The sequence below is a fragment of the Elephas maximus genome, chromosome X (genome assembly GCF_024166365.1).
Source record: "Elephas maximus indicus isolate mEleMax1 chromosome X, mEleMax1 primary haplotype, whole genome shotgun sequence".
NCBI classification, from domain to species: Eukaryota; Metazoa; Chordata; class Mammalia; order Proboscidea; family Elephantidae; genus Elephas; species Elephas maximus.
This window is the reverse complement of record NC_064846.1, coordinates 7,565,748-7,583,108: the sequence shown is the minus strand read 5'-3', so window position 1 is coordinate 7,583,108 and position 17,361 is coordinate 7,565,748. Positions and strand designations below refer to the sequence as shown.

Here is a 17,361-nt window from a genome sequence, read left to right as displayed (position 1 = left end):
CTTTCTTTCTTGTCTGTCTTAGTCTGGAAGGTCTACTAAAACCTGTCCACCATGGGTGACTCTACTGGTATTTGAAATACCAGTGGCATAGCTTCCGGCATCATAGCAACATGCAACTGACAGACAGGTTGTGGGTTGCACATGAGATGCATTGGCAGAAAATCAAACCCGGGTCTACCACTGAGTCAGCATTGCCCAATACTAATAATAGTAGTGCTCACTCATCTAATAGAAGTGCTCACACATCTATGCAAAGAAACTTGGAAGACAGCTACCTGGCCAACCGACTGGAAGAGATCCGTATTTATGCCTACTCCCAAGAAAGGTGATCCAACTGAATGTGGAAATTGTCAAACAATATCATTAATATCACATGCAAGCAAAATTTTGCTGAAGATCATTCAAAAGCGGCTGCAGCAGTGAATCAACAGGGAACTGCCAGAAATTCAAGTCAGATTCAGAAGAGAATGTGGAACCAGAAGTATGATTGGTGATGTCAGGTGGATCCTGGCTGAAGGTAGAGAATACCAGAAGGATGTTTACCTGTGTTTTATTGACTATGCAAAGGCATTCGACTATGTGGATCACAACAAATTATGAAAAACATTGCCAAGAACGGGAATTGCAAAACACTTAACTGTGCTCATGAGGAACATGTATATAGATCAAGAGGCAGTTGTTCGGACAGAACAAGGGGATACTGATTGTTTTAAAGCCAGGAAAGGTGTGCATCAGGGTTGTATCCTTTCACCATACCTATTCAACCTGTATGCTGAGCAAATAATACAAGAAGCTGGACTATATGAAGAAGAACGGGGCATCAGGATTAGAGCAAGACTCATTAACAGCCTGTATTATGCAGATGACACAACCTTGCTTGCTGAAAGTGAAGAGGACTTGAAGCACTTACTGATGAAGATCAAAGACCACAGCCTTCGGTATGGATTACACCTCAACATAAAGAAAACAAAAATCCTCACAACTGGACCAATAGGCCACATCATTGTAAACAGAGAAAAGATTGAAGTTGTTAAGGATTCCATTTTCCTTGGATCCACAATCAATGCCCATGGAAATAGCAGTCAAGAAATCAAAAGACGCATTGCATTGGGCAAACCTGCTGCAAAAGACCTCATTAAGGTATTGAAAAGCAAAGATGTCACCTTGAAGACTAAGGTGCGCTTGACCCAAGCCTTGGTATATTTAGTCTCCTTACATGCATACAAAGCGTGGACAATGAATAAGAAAGAGTGAACAAGAATTGACACCTTTGAATTGTGGTGTTGGTGAAGAATATTGGATATACCACAGACTGCCGAAAGAACGAAAAAATCTGTCTTGGAAGAAGTATAGCCAGAATACACCTTAGAAGCAAGGATGATGAGACTATGTCTCACATGCTTTGGACATGTTACCTGGAGAGCTCAGTCCCTGGAGAAGGACATCATGCTTGCTAAAGTAGAGGGTCAGCAGAAAGGAGTAAGACCCTCAACGAGATGGATTGACACAATGGCTGCAACAAGGGGCTCAAGCATAACGGCCATTGTAAGGATGGCGCAGGACCGGGTAGTGTTTAGTTCTGTTGTGTGTAGGGTCGCTATGAGTTGGAACTGACTCGACAGCACCTAACAACATCAACAATAATAATTTAAACAGCCTCATGTTCTTTGAGATACTAGATGCTGGATGGTTTCCCTTTTCTTGTAAGGAATGAGATGCTAAGGAGAGCTGAGAAAAATAGCCAGTTTGTGGCAAACCTAACGCAGAGGTCTGCCTTCTGGTCCTCACGTTGATTAGCTGTGTGTGCCTGGCCATCAGGAAGTGTCAATGTAGTCATTAAAAGCATGACTTTTGAAACCAAAGAGCCTGCCTGGGCTTGAATCCCACCTCTGTCACACACTAGCTATGCGACATTGGGCCAGTCACTCAACATCTCTAAGTTTCAAGTCTAGTCTCTCACCAATGAACTAGGATAAACCAGTTTTCCCTAACTTGTAGCAGTGTTGTGCGGATCAAATAGTGTACAAGAAAATGCTTTGAAAACTATAAGCACCACAAAAATAGATGGTTGTTCTTCCTTGTGGCACTTTTACATATTAGCTGGAGGCCTCCTCTTTTGGGCACGTAGGTAAATAGGTGACATTTGGCCTTGGCATCTATTAGGCATCTGCTAGGAACTAGAATCAGTATCCTAACTGGCCCCTCAAGGCATCCATTGGATATGAACAAGCTTTCCTCCCTTCAGAACCCTGGCAACTTTTAAACCAGGGGTCCCAGGAAGAAACTCTGTATTGCCAATGGCTCTGCACCAAGTCCTCCAGGAAAATGTCATCAATTGCATGTCTGTCAGAGTCTTTCTTTAAAGGATGGATATAGGTGGAGAATTGGGCCATGTCTTTTGATTGCAGTTCTTACCTTTTCTGATCTCTCCCCCCGCCCTGTAGTGGCCTGTGGAAAGGTGTAAACGATCTGCTGGGGCTCTGCCTTCACCTTGGTTCTCTCTCAGGAGCCCCCACTGAGTGGGGCAGAAATCACCACTGTCGCTGACGTTGGACGCTGGAGTGCTCCGTAACGGTGTTTGCACCGGTGCGGCGCTTGTGCTTACCCCTCTGCCGTGCTACCGTTGCTGTGGAGTCCGTTCTGACTCACGGTGGTCTCCTGTGTGTCACAATAAAACTGTGCTCCATGGTGTTCTCAATGGCTAGGATTTTTTGGAAGTAGATCACCAGGCCTTTCTTCCAAGGTGCCTCTGTGTGGGCTTGAACCTCCATCGTTTCCATTAGCAGCCCAATGCATTGACCTTTTGCACCACCCAGGGACTCCTACATTCTCCAATAAAACCAGTTAGTGTCGATTCTGACTCATGGCAGCCCCCTGTGTATCGGAGTAGAACTGTGTGCCACCGGATTTCCAATGGCCATGTTCTTTTGGAAGTACATCACCAGGCCTTTCTTCTACGTGCACGTCTGGATGGGCTCAAACCTCAAACCTTTCTGTTAACAGCCTAGCCCTTTAACTACTTGCTGCGCCCAGGGGCTCCATTTTGTACTGAGCATGTGCCTAAACACATGTGTTCTGATATGTTCCTCTTTTTTTAAGTTGGATGTCACCAACATGGTTGGGATTTGGGGGCTACATGATGTTAGTTACCCAGTTGACTGCATTTGTACTTTTCAGCTGCCACGTTTGGTGTAGAGCCCAACCCTGGCCTTCCACACTCATCACTTATTGAATTGCCATTTTTAAGCCAGTCACCTGGCAGGCGGTGGTGCTGTAATGGGTTCGCTGGGGTTTGGTAGGAAGCAGCGTGGTCCACTTGGACAGGCATCTCGACAGTGAGTATGGGTTGTGTTCTCTGCATGCCCCACCTCATAGCATGAAGCGCTTTGGTTTTCCTCTCGGTCAAATTTTTCTTCTTAATGTTTCTCAGGACTAACGGCACCCCTGAAAATGAGGGGTTAAACCTGGAATCAATTTTCATTTACAGCTGAGAAGCAGTTATTGATGCTGTGCTTACAGTTCAATAAAAGATCTAAAGATATAGACCTTGTGCCTCTCTTTCAATATAAGCAGCCTAATCAGTCTCAAATGTTTTTTTAACAAAGAAATTGTATTGACAGGTTTATTAAAATCGCCGTCTTTAAAGTTTTAAGTTATCCACCATTTGACCTATTCCAAAGGCTTCTAGAATGTGTAGTGGCCAAACTCCAGGGTTCCCTCCCACACAGATTCATAGAGCCAGGTAAACATCAGCTTCATGTTTCATCGAATGATACCATGGTGTTTGATTTACAGAGAACAGAGCGTGCTGGCTGTTAGCCTCCTGTGGTAGGGTGGCCTGCAATGCCAGGGTGAGGAATCAGGATTTGATTCTGATCTGACCGTGGCGCTCTCATGCCTCAGTAATCTCAGATTGGCATTAGAAGCAGCAGGCTTTAGAAGCGGAAAGGCCATCAAAGCAATAGATTTTGTTCCAAATTGCCTTGAGGGTCTTTTAATATTAATACCATCTTGTTATTAATGTGACTTAGACTGAAACCTTAGACCACTTAATTCCGCCTAGTGAGAAGTTCGGAAATGGGCAATATGACTGGCAGTGTTTAATTGGTAACCAGGTGCAGCTAAAGAAGTCTAGATAAAGCGTGCAATGGTTTGTTGGTGCTTTAAAGGCAGCACAGAACAATTCAAATTGCTTTGAGCACAAAGGCATGGTAATAAGTCGTGGCTTGGTCCGTGATTGTAAGTAGCTCCAGCGTACCCAAATTTTATTCAACCCGATCTTCTTCCTTTTTCTGCCTAAGAAATGCTTTGGTACCCTTTGAAAGGTGTACTTAATCCAAAGCACATTACCGGAGATGTGTGGATGTTTTCAACCAGAGGCGTGTCGGTGCTAGTAGCAGAGCTACACCTTGAGCATACAAACATTTTCAGGAAAAAAACCATCTTCTTTGCTCTTCCCCAGCACTTCAGAATTTTGTTATGGTCAGCAGATCTCTAATTCCCTCTCACACAAAGCAGCTTGCATTTAAACCCGGGTCTGGATTTGGATTTTTTTACTTGATCCAGTTTGGGGGGTTTGGTTTTGGCTTTTGTGTTTTGTTCTTGTTGGGCAGACAGGCTGGCTAGCCTGTGATCTGATAACTGCACGTGAAATGAATTCCTTGGTAGCAGTAAATCGGAACATTCTGGCAGCTTTGGGATGGGCTCCTTCCACCTGTGATACACGTTGAACTTTCACGAAAGCGTAGTAGCCCAGTGAAATTAAAGCCTGCTCTTCTGTTGAAAGTTTGTTAATGAAAAAGATGCAAGAAATGTTACTCCCGCTACCAGCTGGCTCTTTTGAAGTTGTTCTACTATAGTGAATGCATGAGTTGTGACAACAGATACTCTTCCCTGCTGTAATCATGCCTATTTTGTAGCCGCAGTCCTCCCTCATCATGCTGAACAAGTTGTTACCTCCCCAAGGTTTCTCGACGTTTCCCTTTACTTTGTTATCAGCAGCGAGGCTGGGGAAGGCCTCTTTGGTTATGACATCAATAGGGCACACACAGCACGAGAGGTCAGCCTGTCAGAGCTATAGAAACGGCAGATGGATTAGGATGAAACCAGGTGCAAAATAACTTTGATAGAGTCTTTTAACGTAAACAGTTTATCTGTGACTGCCTCTCATTGAAATCTCCGGCAAAATGCTAAGAGTTTGGGCCATGAAAGCTGCAGAACATAGCTGAATAAAATCTGGGCATTGTCATACTCAAACTATTGAGCAATTAGGGAATGAGAGGCTATTTTAATTTATTCATTAAAGACAGGAAAGTAAATAGGATAACATACAAGGTTAATGGCATAACATTGGCCTTCATATTCCCAAGATTGTGTTTCCCATTTGGCTGTATTAGCATAGAGACTAGATTAATAAGAAACTGCTTAGGGCTTGTATGACGGCATTTTTAATATGCTTGAGGCGAGCCTGTGACTGTTTAGAAACCTGCGTGAGGAATTTCTCCATTGTAATTAGGTCTCCTACTTTTAGTGCCAAATATTTTGACTTGTAATATCCGTATAATAGAATGCCTTGAGCACACCGAGATGCACAGCAGCGCAGTGCTCTCACATGCTGTGCTTGCCACAGCTAATTACCAAATACTGGAATGTCCACTCCATTGTATGAATGATCTATCCATGGGCACTTCAAGTGCAAAGCCAATGACCGTTTTGCTACCTTAGCATGTTGCTCACAATGACCTTAAGTTAGACCCCTGCTAGGGTGTGCTGCTCGCTCCCAGACCCAGATGGAAACAAAAATGAGTAAGCTCTGTTATTTCAGACTAGATGGTGCTCCTGGGTTATGGGGTGACCACGCCCTTTCAGTCTGCGTGGAGCATGCAGCAGGTACGTGGCTGCAAAGCGGGCGGTGGTGGGGGTAGAGCAGCCGCCCCTGGGAAGCTGGAATCATGAAGTACAGATTCGAAAGGAAGTACCAGAAAGAAGAGGTATCACCATGCTGCCCTTGTCACTGTCCCTGCACTGGAAGAAGTGTCTAGACAGTGTTGGTCCTCTCTTCACTCTCACTCCACTCCCTGTTTAGTCGAAACCAAACCCATTCCTGTTGAGTTGATTCTGACTCATGGTGACTCACGTCCTTCATGATAGAACTGTGCTTTATAGGGTTTTCAGTGGCTATAATCTAACAGAAGCAGATTGCCAGGCCTTTCTTCTGTGGGACTGTTGGGTGGATTTGAATCACCAACCTTTCAGTTAGTAGCTGAGTGCAAACCACTTGTGCCACCCAGAGACCTCGGTTTAGTCCAGGCAGGTTCTTTCTCTCAGGCCCCTTCATTACCCCATTTTGAGTCCTAATCCATGGTTGGAGCCTGGAGGTCCTGTCTTGGTGTCATTAATAACTCGTTATTGTTAGCTGCCATGAAGTCAACTCCGCCTCATGGTGACCTTATGTACAATAGAATGAAATGTTGCCCAGTCCTGCATCATCCTCATGATCACCAGCATGTTCGAGTCCATCATTTAGGCTATTGTGACAGTCCATCTCGCTGAGGGTATCTCTCACACTGGCTGACACTCTACTTCACCAAACACGATGCCCTCGTCTAGTGATAGAGCCCTCCTGATGACATGTCCAAAGCAAGGGAATCAGACAATGTTCTGTTGCTTTCATTGGCTGTTTTTCCAAATAGATTACCAGGCCTTTCTTCCTAGTCTCTTTTAGTCTAGAAACTTTGCTGAAACCTCTCCCAGTGGCATAGCTTCCAGCATCACAGGAACACACAAACCATCACAGTATGACAAACTGACAGATGGGTTGTGGCATTAATAAGTAAGCCCTGGGAAATGTACCATGTGTGTGTCTGAGTTTACTGCAAGTTTCCAAGTCTTGAGTTTAATCAGAGTTCTAGAATATACTTAGAGTGATGTGAACATCTCCAGTAAAAAGCTGTGTAATAAAACCCTTTGCCAAAATGAAAATGCAAGATTTTGAAATTTATATGCTGGCTTTGAAAATTTTACTGGGGCTTTGGTGTGAGGCCCAAGCAAACTTTACTCTGCCCTCCAAATGTCCACCATCTGCAGGCTGCAAACCCCAAGGACATTGTCTGAGGTCCTGAATGGAAGGCAGATTCTGTCTTACTATTAAGCAACTGTATTTATCTTTTCTATTTACTGAGAGCAAAGAGCATAAGCATAGTTAAGTCTACAAGACAACTGTCCAAATTCGAGAGTGGTTACCAATCCAAGATGAACCATTCAAAATACCAGTGGATAGGCAGATAAAAAAGCAGACCTTTTCAAAGTGTGTGTTGTTGTTTTTGACTCATAGCGACCCCATGTACAACAGAACAAAACACTGCCCCGTCCTGCGCCATCCTTACAATCATTGCTATGCTTGAGCTCATTGTTGCAGCCACTGTGTCAATCCACCTCGTTGAGGGTCTTCCTCGTTTCCGCTGACCCTGTACTTTACCAAGCATGATGTCCTTCTCCAGGGACTGATCCTTCTAACAACACATCCAAAGTATGTAAGACACAGTCTCGCCATCCTTGCTTCTAAGGAGCATCCCGGTCGTACTTCTTCTAAGACAGATTTGTTCGTTGTTTCGGCAGTCCGTGGTATATTCAATATTCTTCGCCAACACCATAATTCGAAGGGGCCAATTCTTCTTTGGTCTTCTTCATTCATTGCCCAGTGTGTAAGGGCACATAATCCATTTTTCACAGAGTATCTCAGAGGAAAATTTGGAACATTAGACTAAAAAATTTATGTAGTTGTTCAAATTTGTTCCTTGCTAATGAAGATGGACTCAGGTTCCATATTTAGCCCTGAAACAAATATATCTTGTGTGTACTGTGTGTGTATATGAAATTAAATACCCGTACAGTATGTGTGTGTATTACACAAAGGCATTAAAATATGGAACACTGGTGCTTAAAATGACCATGGAGGATCTTTCCTCCAGCTGCTGAATTTGCCAGTAGGAACACTGAGGTACTGAGAAGTCCGTTGTACGTGGATAAAGGCGGGTATAGCCCCCTGAACCAGAAGATAAACCAAAAAACAAACCAAACCCACTGCCATCTGGTCTATTTCGACTCATAGCAACCCCATAGGGTTTTTGAGGCTGTAAATCTCTACGGAAGCAGACTGCCACATCTGTCTCCCATGGAGCTGCTGTTGGTTTCGAACCACTGACCTTTCAGTTAGCAGTTGATCACTTTAACCACTGTACCACCAGGACCCAGAAGATAACATGTTCTAAAAGGACAAAGAAGTCCCTGGGTGGTGCGAATGGTTACACCCTTGGCTGCTAACCGGAAGTTTGGAGGTTCAAGTCTATCCAGAGGCACCTTGGAAGCAAGTCCTGGCAATCTACTTCTGAAAACCCAGCTATTGAAAACCCTGTGGAGTATAGTTCTACTCTGACACACATGGGGTCGCCATGAGTTGGAATCAACTCCATGACAACTGGTAAGGAGACCTAAAGCGTTGGACCCATTTAGATGCTAACGATAAAGATGTATCAGCGGAATTTGCTCCTGATTAAGTTTGGGAATCCCTACATCACTGAGTGCCTACTATGTGCTAAGAAGACTCTTCCCAATTTTCTGGTTATACATGGTAGGGAGAGAGCCCCTATTAGCTATTGACTGTCTCCCACCACAGGACACTTGTCACTCCGTGAGGTTCCCCCCGCCTTCCCCTAGCATCAGGAGCAAGAGGGCTCACATAGGCTGCGGAAAAGAAAATTGAGTTTTCGAATCCCCAAACCTGGAAGAACAAAGTGACCAAGTGCCACTTACATTGACCCTTCTAGTGGGAAGTCAATACTGCGATGCTCTGCCTGGTACCTCCATATTCCCTTCACTTTGAGAGAGAGTGGTTGTTGCTGACAAATGATCCTTGTGGGTGAAACATGCTTCCTCACCAAAGCCTGTACATTTGTCATTAAGTTACAATAAACCAAAACTAGTTATTGAGGAAATTGTCAGTTGACAAATGGTTCTTCCTAAAAGGTTTTCTATCCAGCAAAATAGCCGTCCTGAAGGGAGCAAGCCTAAATGTGATGCATGTACTTCCAGATCCTGTTATCATGTCATCTTTGGGCCAGACACTTGAAAATCCCTTACTGTTGCCATGTTAGTGAAACATACATGCAGAGACAAGTAGAACCTGCTATGAGATGGCTGTTCAACTGGCAGGGTCTTCCGCGGCAGAGTGAGTGAAGTTGTGATGTAATTCAGTGGGCAGTGAGGAGCCATGAAGGAGTCTGAGAAAGAGAGTGGCATGATCAGAGTGAAGCCTTATGAAGATTTATCTTGCAACAGAGCATCAAAGGGGAAAGACTAGGGAGACTAGTGGACCAGTGAGAAGGCGGTGGCAATAATCTACAGGAGAGGCAGTAGTTACAGGGGGAGTGAGGAAGGTACAGGTAGCTACAAGCCTTGTGGCAGAGAGCAGGATGGGCAATTCACCTTGTTAATGCCACTTCGACTCCTCTTCGGGACGTGAGACAAACAACCTCATGTTCAATTGCAGAGTGGATCTAGATGTACATGGGCCTGGAACTCCACTCTTCCTCCAGAGATCCTTCAGTACTCTTTCATACCCAGGGCACAGTCCTCAGGCATCTTGGACTCTGCAATTGTCCCTGAGTCATTTAGCTAGTCAATATTTATTGAGTGACTATTAGGTGCAAGATGAAACACCTTCCACCTGGAACACTTTTCCCTCAGTCTCTACCTGTTAAAATTCTATTCTCGCCCCCAGTATATCTAAACCAATAACCAGTTCTCGTGGAGCCAATTCTAACTCATGGTGATCCCACGTGAGTCAAAGTAGAACTGCACTCCACAGGATTCTCGATGGCTGACTTTTTGGAAGTAGATCATCAGGCCTTTCTTTCGAGGTGCCACTAGATGTATTAGAACCACCAACCTTTCAGTCAGTAGCCAAATGAGTTAGCTGTGTGCACCACCCAGGGACCCATTATGTCTGGCATAGGCCTATTGCGTATCAATCCATAGGAAAAAAAGAATTAAATTAAAATGTGGGAAACCCAGTGCTCTAAGGGTAGGGAACATGTTTTGCTTCCTACAGGTTCGAGGTTCGAATACAAGATGTTTCCACATCCCCTTAGAGGCACCTATCCAGAAGGTTAAAAATAATGAGTGGTGTTTTCCTAAAGGTTGCAGCACCTTGATGTGAAGTCAGGAATTCAGGCAGGCAGCCAGGTGGTGTGAAATGTCGAGTGACGTTTTCTCCTCTTAATCTGCCGTCCTGGCTGTGTGTGCATGCTGCCGGCTGAAACCCCAGCCTGTAAGGATACAGTGCCTCTTGCTGTTTTAGTCACCCCTGTGAAATCTATTTAAATGCTGTAATTAAGCAATTCATTTTTATATTTCGGCAAGCGCTCTCAGTATATGTCTCTTTAATTGATTTAACCAACTCTGTAGCTATTGATTTTAGACCATCTGAATACCCTAATGATGAGTTCCTTGTTTAATAGAGGAGATTCTCTTTGAACTTAGGCAATCGATGCAATCTAGCAATATACACCACTAGGTTAGGGCATAGCTGGGTCTCAAAGAACAGCACAAAAAGGCAAAACCAAATAAACAGACCAAAAAGCCCAATGCCATCAATTATTCTTCTGTCTTGCTTCCATAATGCCTACCATTCAGTTATTTGAAATTATCTGGATGATTGACTTTTCGCTTTTGATCAAGAAATGTATTACATAGACCCAGCTTGAGTGTATCGGCTAGTAGAAATCCAGGGGAAGGTATATACGCAGGCAGTGTAAAGGCCATGCTAATAGAATCACATGCTATGCTTGACTGGCAGCATTATTATTGATTAAAGACAAAAGCAGTACCTGCATATGTAGCCTTGTGAAATGAGTCCAGCGCCTACAATATCCCCAGGCCATCTGAGTGCTCACTGTAAGCACTTCAACACACAGGAAGGTATTACATTGACTTTGGTTTCTGTGAACTCGGTGGGGAGGGGAGTGGCAGCAGTGTTGATGGTGATAATGTTTGAAGTCTGGGTATAACAGAGGGTGTGCTTCTTAAAACCCCAAACAGATTCTCTAAATTTTCTATATAGTTAGCGCACATGTCAACTGGACTAGAATAGAAGTTAATGACATATAGTCACCAGGACAGAAATATCTTACCAAAGAATTTTGCACAGGTTTTATCATTATGCAGAAGATGGCTAGCACGTTTCTGGAGTGCCTCACAGGGAACATTTTCTCCCTACAGGAATTATGTATTAGGTATGTTGTGGAGGATAGGACTCACTAACAGAGCCTTCCTTTCTCTTGCTCTTTCCCTTCTCTTTCCCTCCTTCCTTCCTTCCTTCCTTCCTTTTCTTTTCCCCTCCCCTTTCTCCATCCCTCCTCTTTCCTTTCCTTCTCTCCTCCCTTTCTTTACTGTTTGTTCCTTTTCCTTTCTCTCATTTTTTAGGTGATAGCTCTACATGCTTAAGCTTCATGTAATTAAGTATGGTCCCCAAGTCACTTCAGCTTCGGTGCAGCACAAGAATTCTGTATGTGCCAGAAAGACAAGGTTCTTCTTATGTTTAGGAAGACAGACTTAATGAGTGAGCAACTATGAGCATGTCCTTAGCCACATCATCCCTCCTGAGGAAACAAATTCTCTGCTTAGCAGGATACCACGAACAGTACGATACTGGTAATGAGAGAGGAATCAGCTCATGCACACCCCTTGGAATGAGAGAAGTGCCTTTTCCCTGGGCATATAATTTCTCAAGATGCCCCATCATGGAGGAGGCTCACCTAGAATAAGACCCCCAGGGCCTCGCCAACCTCAGGGTCAAATGTTAGTGACAAAGGGAGGAGGCTTCCCTGTGGAGTGAGGCATGGAGCAGCGACTGCTAAGAGGGGAGTAACCTGGGAGATAGGGATGAGTCCTAGGTGTTTTTGGAGTGTGTGTGTGTGTGTGTGTGTGTGTGTGTGTGTTATGAGTGTACACACGTGCATTTGTGTCCCCCCCACCGCTACCTCGGTGTCCCACCCTCTCTACCACCAACCCCAGGAGGATTCGGGGAAGAGGCCCTATGTGAACGTTGAGGAGCCTCTCTCCTGCTGGGTTAGGCCTGTGGGCAGAATCTAAATACACCAAAACCAAAAAACCAAACCCACTGCTGTCAAGTTGATTCTGACTCATAGCAACCCTATCAGACAGTGTAGAACTACCCCATAGGGTTTCCAAGGAGCGCATGGTGGATTCCAACTGCCAAGCTTTTGGTTAGCAGCCATAGCTCTTAACCACTACACCACCTAGAATTTTCCAGACAGCAGCCTCCCTTGGCCACAGAACTACTTACTCCCGACTTGGAGAGAGGAACAGAGTGACTGCTACTTCTACCACCCTCATAAAATGACTGTAACCTGCTCATTGCTCAGTAAGCCCATAAACAAAGAATGCAGCAACACCTGTGTGGACAGAAGTCACACTCAAGATGCACTGTGCTCACCCTGCGGTTTCCAGGGCCCTGTCTTGGATATTGGCTACTCACAGCTGCACTGGAGGTAGACAGGGCACAGTGATCATCTTCGTTTTTTAAGTGCGGAGCTGAGGCACTGAGGATTTAGCCACCTTGCCAGTGTAGTAAGGATAGAAAGTGGTAAAGCTGTGATGGAAACCCTGGTGGTGTCGCGGTTAAGAGCTATGGCTCCTAACCAAAAGGTCAGCAGTTCAAATCCGCCAGGCGCTCCTTGGAAACCCTGTGGGGCAGTTCTACTCTGTCCTATAGGGTCGCTAGGAGTTGGAATCGACTCGATGGCAATGGGTTTGTAAAGCTGGGATGAAACCAGTTGCCCTGGAGTTGGTTCCAACTCATGGCGACCCTGTGTGTGTCAGAGTAGAACTATGCTCCATAGGGTTTTCGTGGCTGATTTTTTAGAAGAAGATCTGCAGGCCTTTCTCCCAGGGAGCCTCTGGGTGGACTTGAACCTCTAACCTTTCAATTAGCAGCCAAGTGCATTAACTGTTTGTGCCACCCAGGGATGCCTAAGCTGGGACTAGAACCCAGGTTTTCAGATTTCTAGCACAACACTCTCCGCTGTAGCCCACTGCCTCTTCTTACACCATAAAAGCTATTGAAGTATATCCTTTAACATTTCAGTTTCTCTTGCCATCCTTCCTTATTCTAAAGCTTCCTCAATGGCAAGATAAGTAGCATGTTAGGGAAATGTGGCACAAAATAAGGAGGATATAGGTTTTCAAAAAACACAGAGAAATTAGAAAATAAAGCAGCATAACCGTTAACTAACTAGCCTCCATTTCCCAGTTAGTTTCAATTACTTTCACATATGTTCTTAAACTCAAAATTAGCTAGATCATGATATGTAACCCTCTTATATTGCTTGCCGCATTGCACCATGTCATCTCATTTCAATTTCCCTCCTTTCCCAGCATGCCTCACATGCTGGCACATGTACCCAGCACTTGGGATTGTCTCAACTCCCATCATGTCAAAAGATGAATTTCCTCTTTGTATGTTTTGTAGAATCATTCTCATACCTTACAGGCATATGTAATTTGCACCCAAAAATAATTCACTGAAAAACATTTCTTCCAAATCCAGTAATGTAATCATTCCTCATAGCATGCCTAAAACAGAGTCTAACTACAGCGAAAGCGACACACCCAAATGGTGACCTGTGTCTCCCATCTGGCGGAGACTCCCTGTGACCATTTAGTTCAGAAATCACAGGTGACGCACACACAGGAGGATAGCATGAACACATGTGACTAGACCTCTTGGGACACCATGATGCTCCCCAGTTAATTTCCAAAGAGAAGGGAACTGCTCTATGGAGACATTTCCAGTCAATAGCAAGCAACGCAGAAAAAAAAAAATTACTGTGAATAGATTTATTTTCCTGTTATGGTCTAAAAAGACATACATTTCAAAGAAACTGGCTTCAGAGTGATTCTGGTCCTTCTGATCAGAGAAGAATGACTAGGTCTAATTGACAGTCCTGAAGCACCGAAAAGCGAAGATATTTTCAAATCCATGTCTCTGAAGCAAAGCTAGGCTAAACAGTGTCACTTTAATGTCTCCCCTCCTGTGTCTTCTGCCAATGGCCTACTCATATAGCCCATCCAGCGGGCTTTGGAAGGGACTGGAAACCACTTGGACACAGTGTCCATTACTTTATGATAACCCAAGTCTTCTAGAACAGACTCGTTGGGATTCTAAGAGATTGAAAAAGGTCAATTCATGTCATCTGCACAGTAACATGTCTCCATCCATGTCGTAGTCATCTAGTGCTGCCATAATACAGATACCACAAGTGGATGCCTTTAACAAAGAAAAGTTTATTCTCTCACAGTCTAGCAGGTTAAAAGTCCAAATTCAGGGCCTCTGCTCCAGGGGAAGTCTTTCTCTCTCTGCCGGCTCTGGAAGAAGGTCCTTGTCATCAGTCTTCCCTTGGTCTGGGAGCATCTCAGTGCAGGAACCTCGGGTCTAAAGGACGTGCTCTGCTCCTGGCACTGCTTTCTTGGTGGTATGAGGTCCCTTGTCTCTCTGCTCACTTCTTTCTTCTATACCTCAAAGAGATTGGCTTAAGACACTATCTAATCTTATAGACCTCATCAGTATAACTGCTGCTAATCCATCTCATTTCATCATAGTGATAGGATTTACAACACACAGGGAAAGCCCATCAGAAGGTAAAATGGTAGACAATCATGCAAGGGAATCACGATCTAGCCAAGCTGACAGATATTTTTGGAGGACGCAATTCAACCCATGGCAATCCACTACCTATCTGTTCCAAAGCAGCCAGAGTTGGGGGAGCAAAGGTAGTTACAAGGGCTGCCTGAGTTTCCTGTGGCTACCATAACAAAGTACTGTACCACAAAGTGGGTGGCAGAAAATGCCAGAAATTTATCATCTCACAGTTCTGGAGGCTAGAAGTCCAGAACTTGTAGTATGTCAGCAGGGCCATTATCTCTCCAAAGGTCCTGGGGGAAGATCCTGTTTTGTCTCTCTTGGCTTTTGGTGGACCCAGGCATTTCCTTGGCTTGTGGCAGTGGTTGCATGGCCATCTTCCCTCTGTGCCTCTTCTCTTTTATATAAGGACACCACTGAGATGGTCTTGGGACACACCCTACTCCATCATGACATCATGTTAACCTAACTGATAACATCGTCAATATCCCTATTTCCAAACAAAGTCACATTCTCAGAACGTCGACATTTTGCGGGGGTGGGGGGGGGTGGGGTGGGGAGGACACGGTTCAATCCGTAACAAGGGCAGGTGTGTGTATATGTGTGTGCAGACTGGGTACCACCACTATAGTAAAGGTTGAAGTCTAGCCTCCCCTCCTTGTATCTGCCGCTTCCTTTGTTCATTAACTTGGCAGAATCCACACTGTGATCAGTGCCAGCACCTCCTACATGGCCCGTACTGGGACAGGCTTCCACCTCCTTGATACATGTGAGAGATAATTGGGCAAGCAAGACACTTATTTCTTGCTTTATCATTTTAGCCTGTTACCTCATTCCCGAGCTTTCTTACCATCCTAGCACTTGCCAAAATTCAACCTCAAGCACAGATGGTAAGAAAATGATTTTTGCCTACAGAGCCAAAGAAAGCACCCAAATATTAATGGGTATTTATCTAACAACAGAACCTGAGACTTCATAAACCAGAAGGACTTGGATTTCCAACTCTAACGTCTAAACTTGGGAAGCGATTCATTTATTTTAAAAAAGAAAAAAAGGAAAAGTTTGTTTGGAAGTACACTGAGTTGTCGTTAGGCGTCAAAGGGTTCAGTGTGTTTATTCATTGGTCACCTGCAATGTCAAGTCCAATGTTAGATTATATGTTGTCCCTGTTACAAGCTGTTGCTTCTGCATTCTAATTGACAGCAGTATTCTGTGCTTCTCCTTAGCCTTCCCCCACCTCCAGGATTCACGAATATAAAGGTGCCCAAATAGATACTTTTCAAAGGCTCTGAACAACCCTGAGGTTGTCAGACTGGTGCTTCAACACTCTCTGTATTAAATGTGATTTCTAGAGCCTGAAAAAGTCTAGGAAATACAAGTTTGGTTCTGATTACATAATTATGCTACAGAAGTATGAAAAAAAAATCATCACTAAAACCCTCCAGGTGCTTAAACAGTTTGATAGACTGTAGCCATTCTGCCATCAGCGCCCCCAGCTGTGTTGCTTAGCAACATTTTAATTCCAGAAGAATCGAAGGAGATGAAATCCCTGTGGAGAGGGAAACAGAAATAAGAGGGCTGTTGACAGATGATCTGCGTTGTTTCTTCTAATATACTGTGAAGATCACGAGCTCTTTTCATGAATGATAAATGGACTGAACACAGATCAATGGGTTCAGCAATAAACTGGAACCAGGCTCCCTGGCTAAGGCAATGCACAGGCTGAGAGGCCCAGAGAGTTCCTCATTTCAATGATTTGGTGTGTTTTCTTAAAGGCTTCACAGGAGGAAATTGATCTGAGCATTTGGTCAGCCCTTGCCCTTTTGTGGTGTGGGCTAAAAACAATGATTTTGGAAATGGACACTTTGGCCTTTCTATCCCTGTGCAGGACCGGCCAGGTGTCAATAGTGATGTTAGGAGGAGTGGTGCCCTACCACCAAACTAGAAGTCCAGGATATGCCTGTGGCTGCTCCTTCCACAGCTGCCTGCCCACTCTGCCATTACAACCCTATCAGGCCCACACACGGGTAAGATAAGGCCAGGGGAGGAGGCCCAAGCTGCATTCCTAAGAGCTGGGCTCCTGCTGAACTTCCCAAGCAGCCCTGATGAAGCCTGCTGGCTGTGAAGGCTGCACGTGGACAGGTAACCACATTCCCTGGGAGAGGAAAATTGCTTTCTGAGCCTCCGCTCTGCTTATCTCCAGCAGCCTGCTTTGCTTAGCTCCTCGTGTTTCTGAAGAACATTTTACATGGCTTATTGTTCTCGTAACTAGTAGCCAAGATTATGCCTGCTAATGTTGTCTAATTGCATTTTTTCTTCTTCTTCTTCTTCTGTTTACAGGCTGTTGAAAAGGCAAAGCCTAAGAATAATCCTATAAAGTAAGTTTATTTTTTTTTATTAGTTGGAAATTTTAATTTTAATTGACTCCATGCATGCATGCAAAATAAAAAGATCATAATAATAAGGTCATAAAAGAGACCTTGGGTTTTGAGTTCATCTCTGTTCATGGTTAAAAGAGAAATAAAACAAAAACAAGCCAAAAAGCCCCTCCAATGAACAGGGACCAGCTTTGATTTGTCCCTGTGTCCCTGGTGAGGAAGTGCCCCAAGTTGTGCCCAGTTTACATAAATTAATATGCACCA

General features: G+C 44.4%; 1 protein-coding gene across 1 annotated transcript in view; it reads left to right on the top strand.

The window, feature by feature from the left end:
- Positions 1-17,361, top strand: part of AFF2 (ALF transcription elongation factor 2) — a 588,903-nt gene that overhangs the window by 459,907 nt on the left and 111,635 nt on the right. Inside the window, exon 9 of the mRNA XM_049871652.1 lies at positions 17,060-17,097. Within this exon, the coding sequence (XP_049727609.1) occupies positions 17,060-17,097 (38 nt within the window). The remainder of the gene's footprint in view (positions 1-17,059; positions 17,098-17,361) is intronic.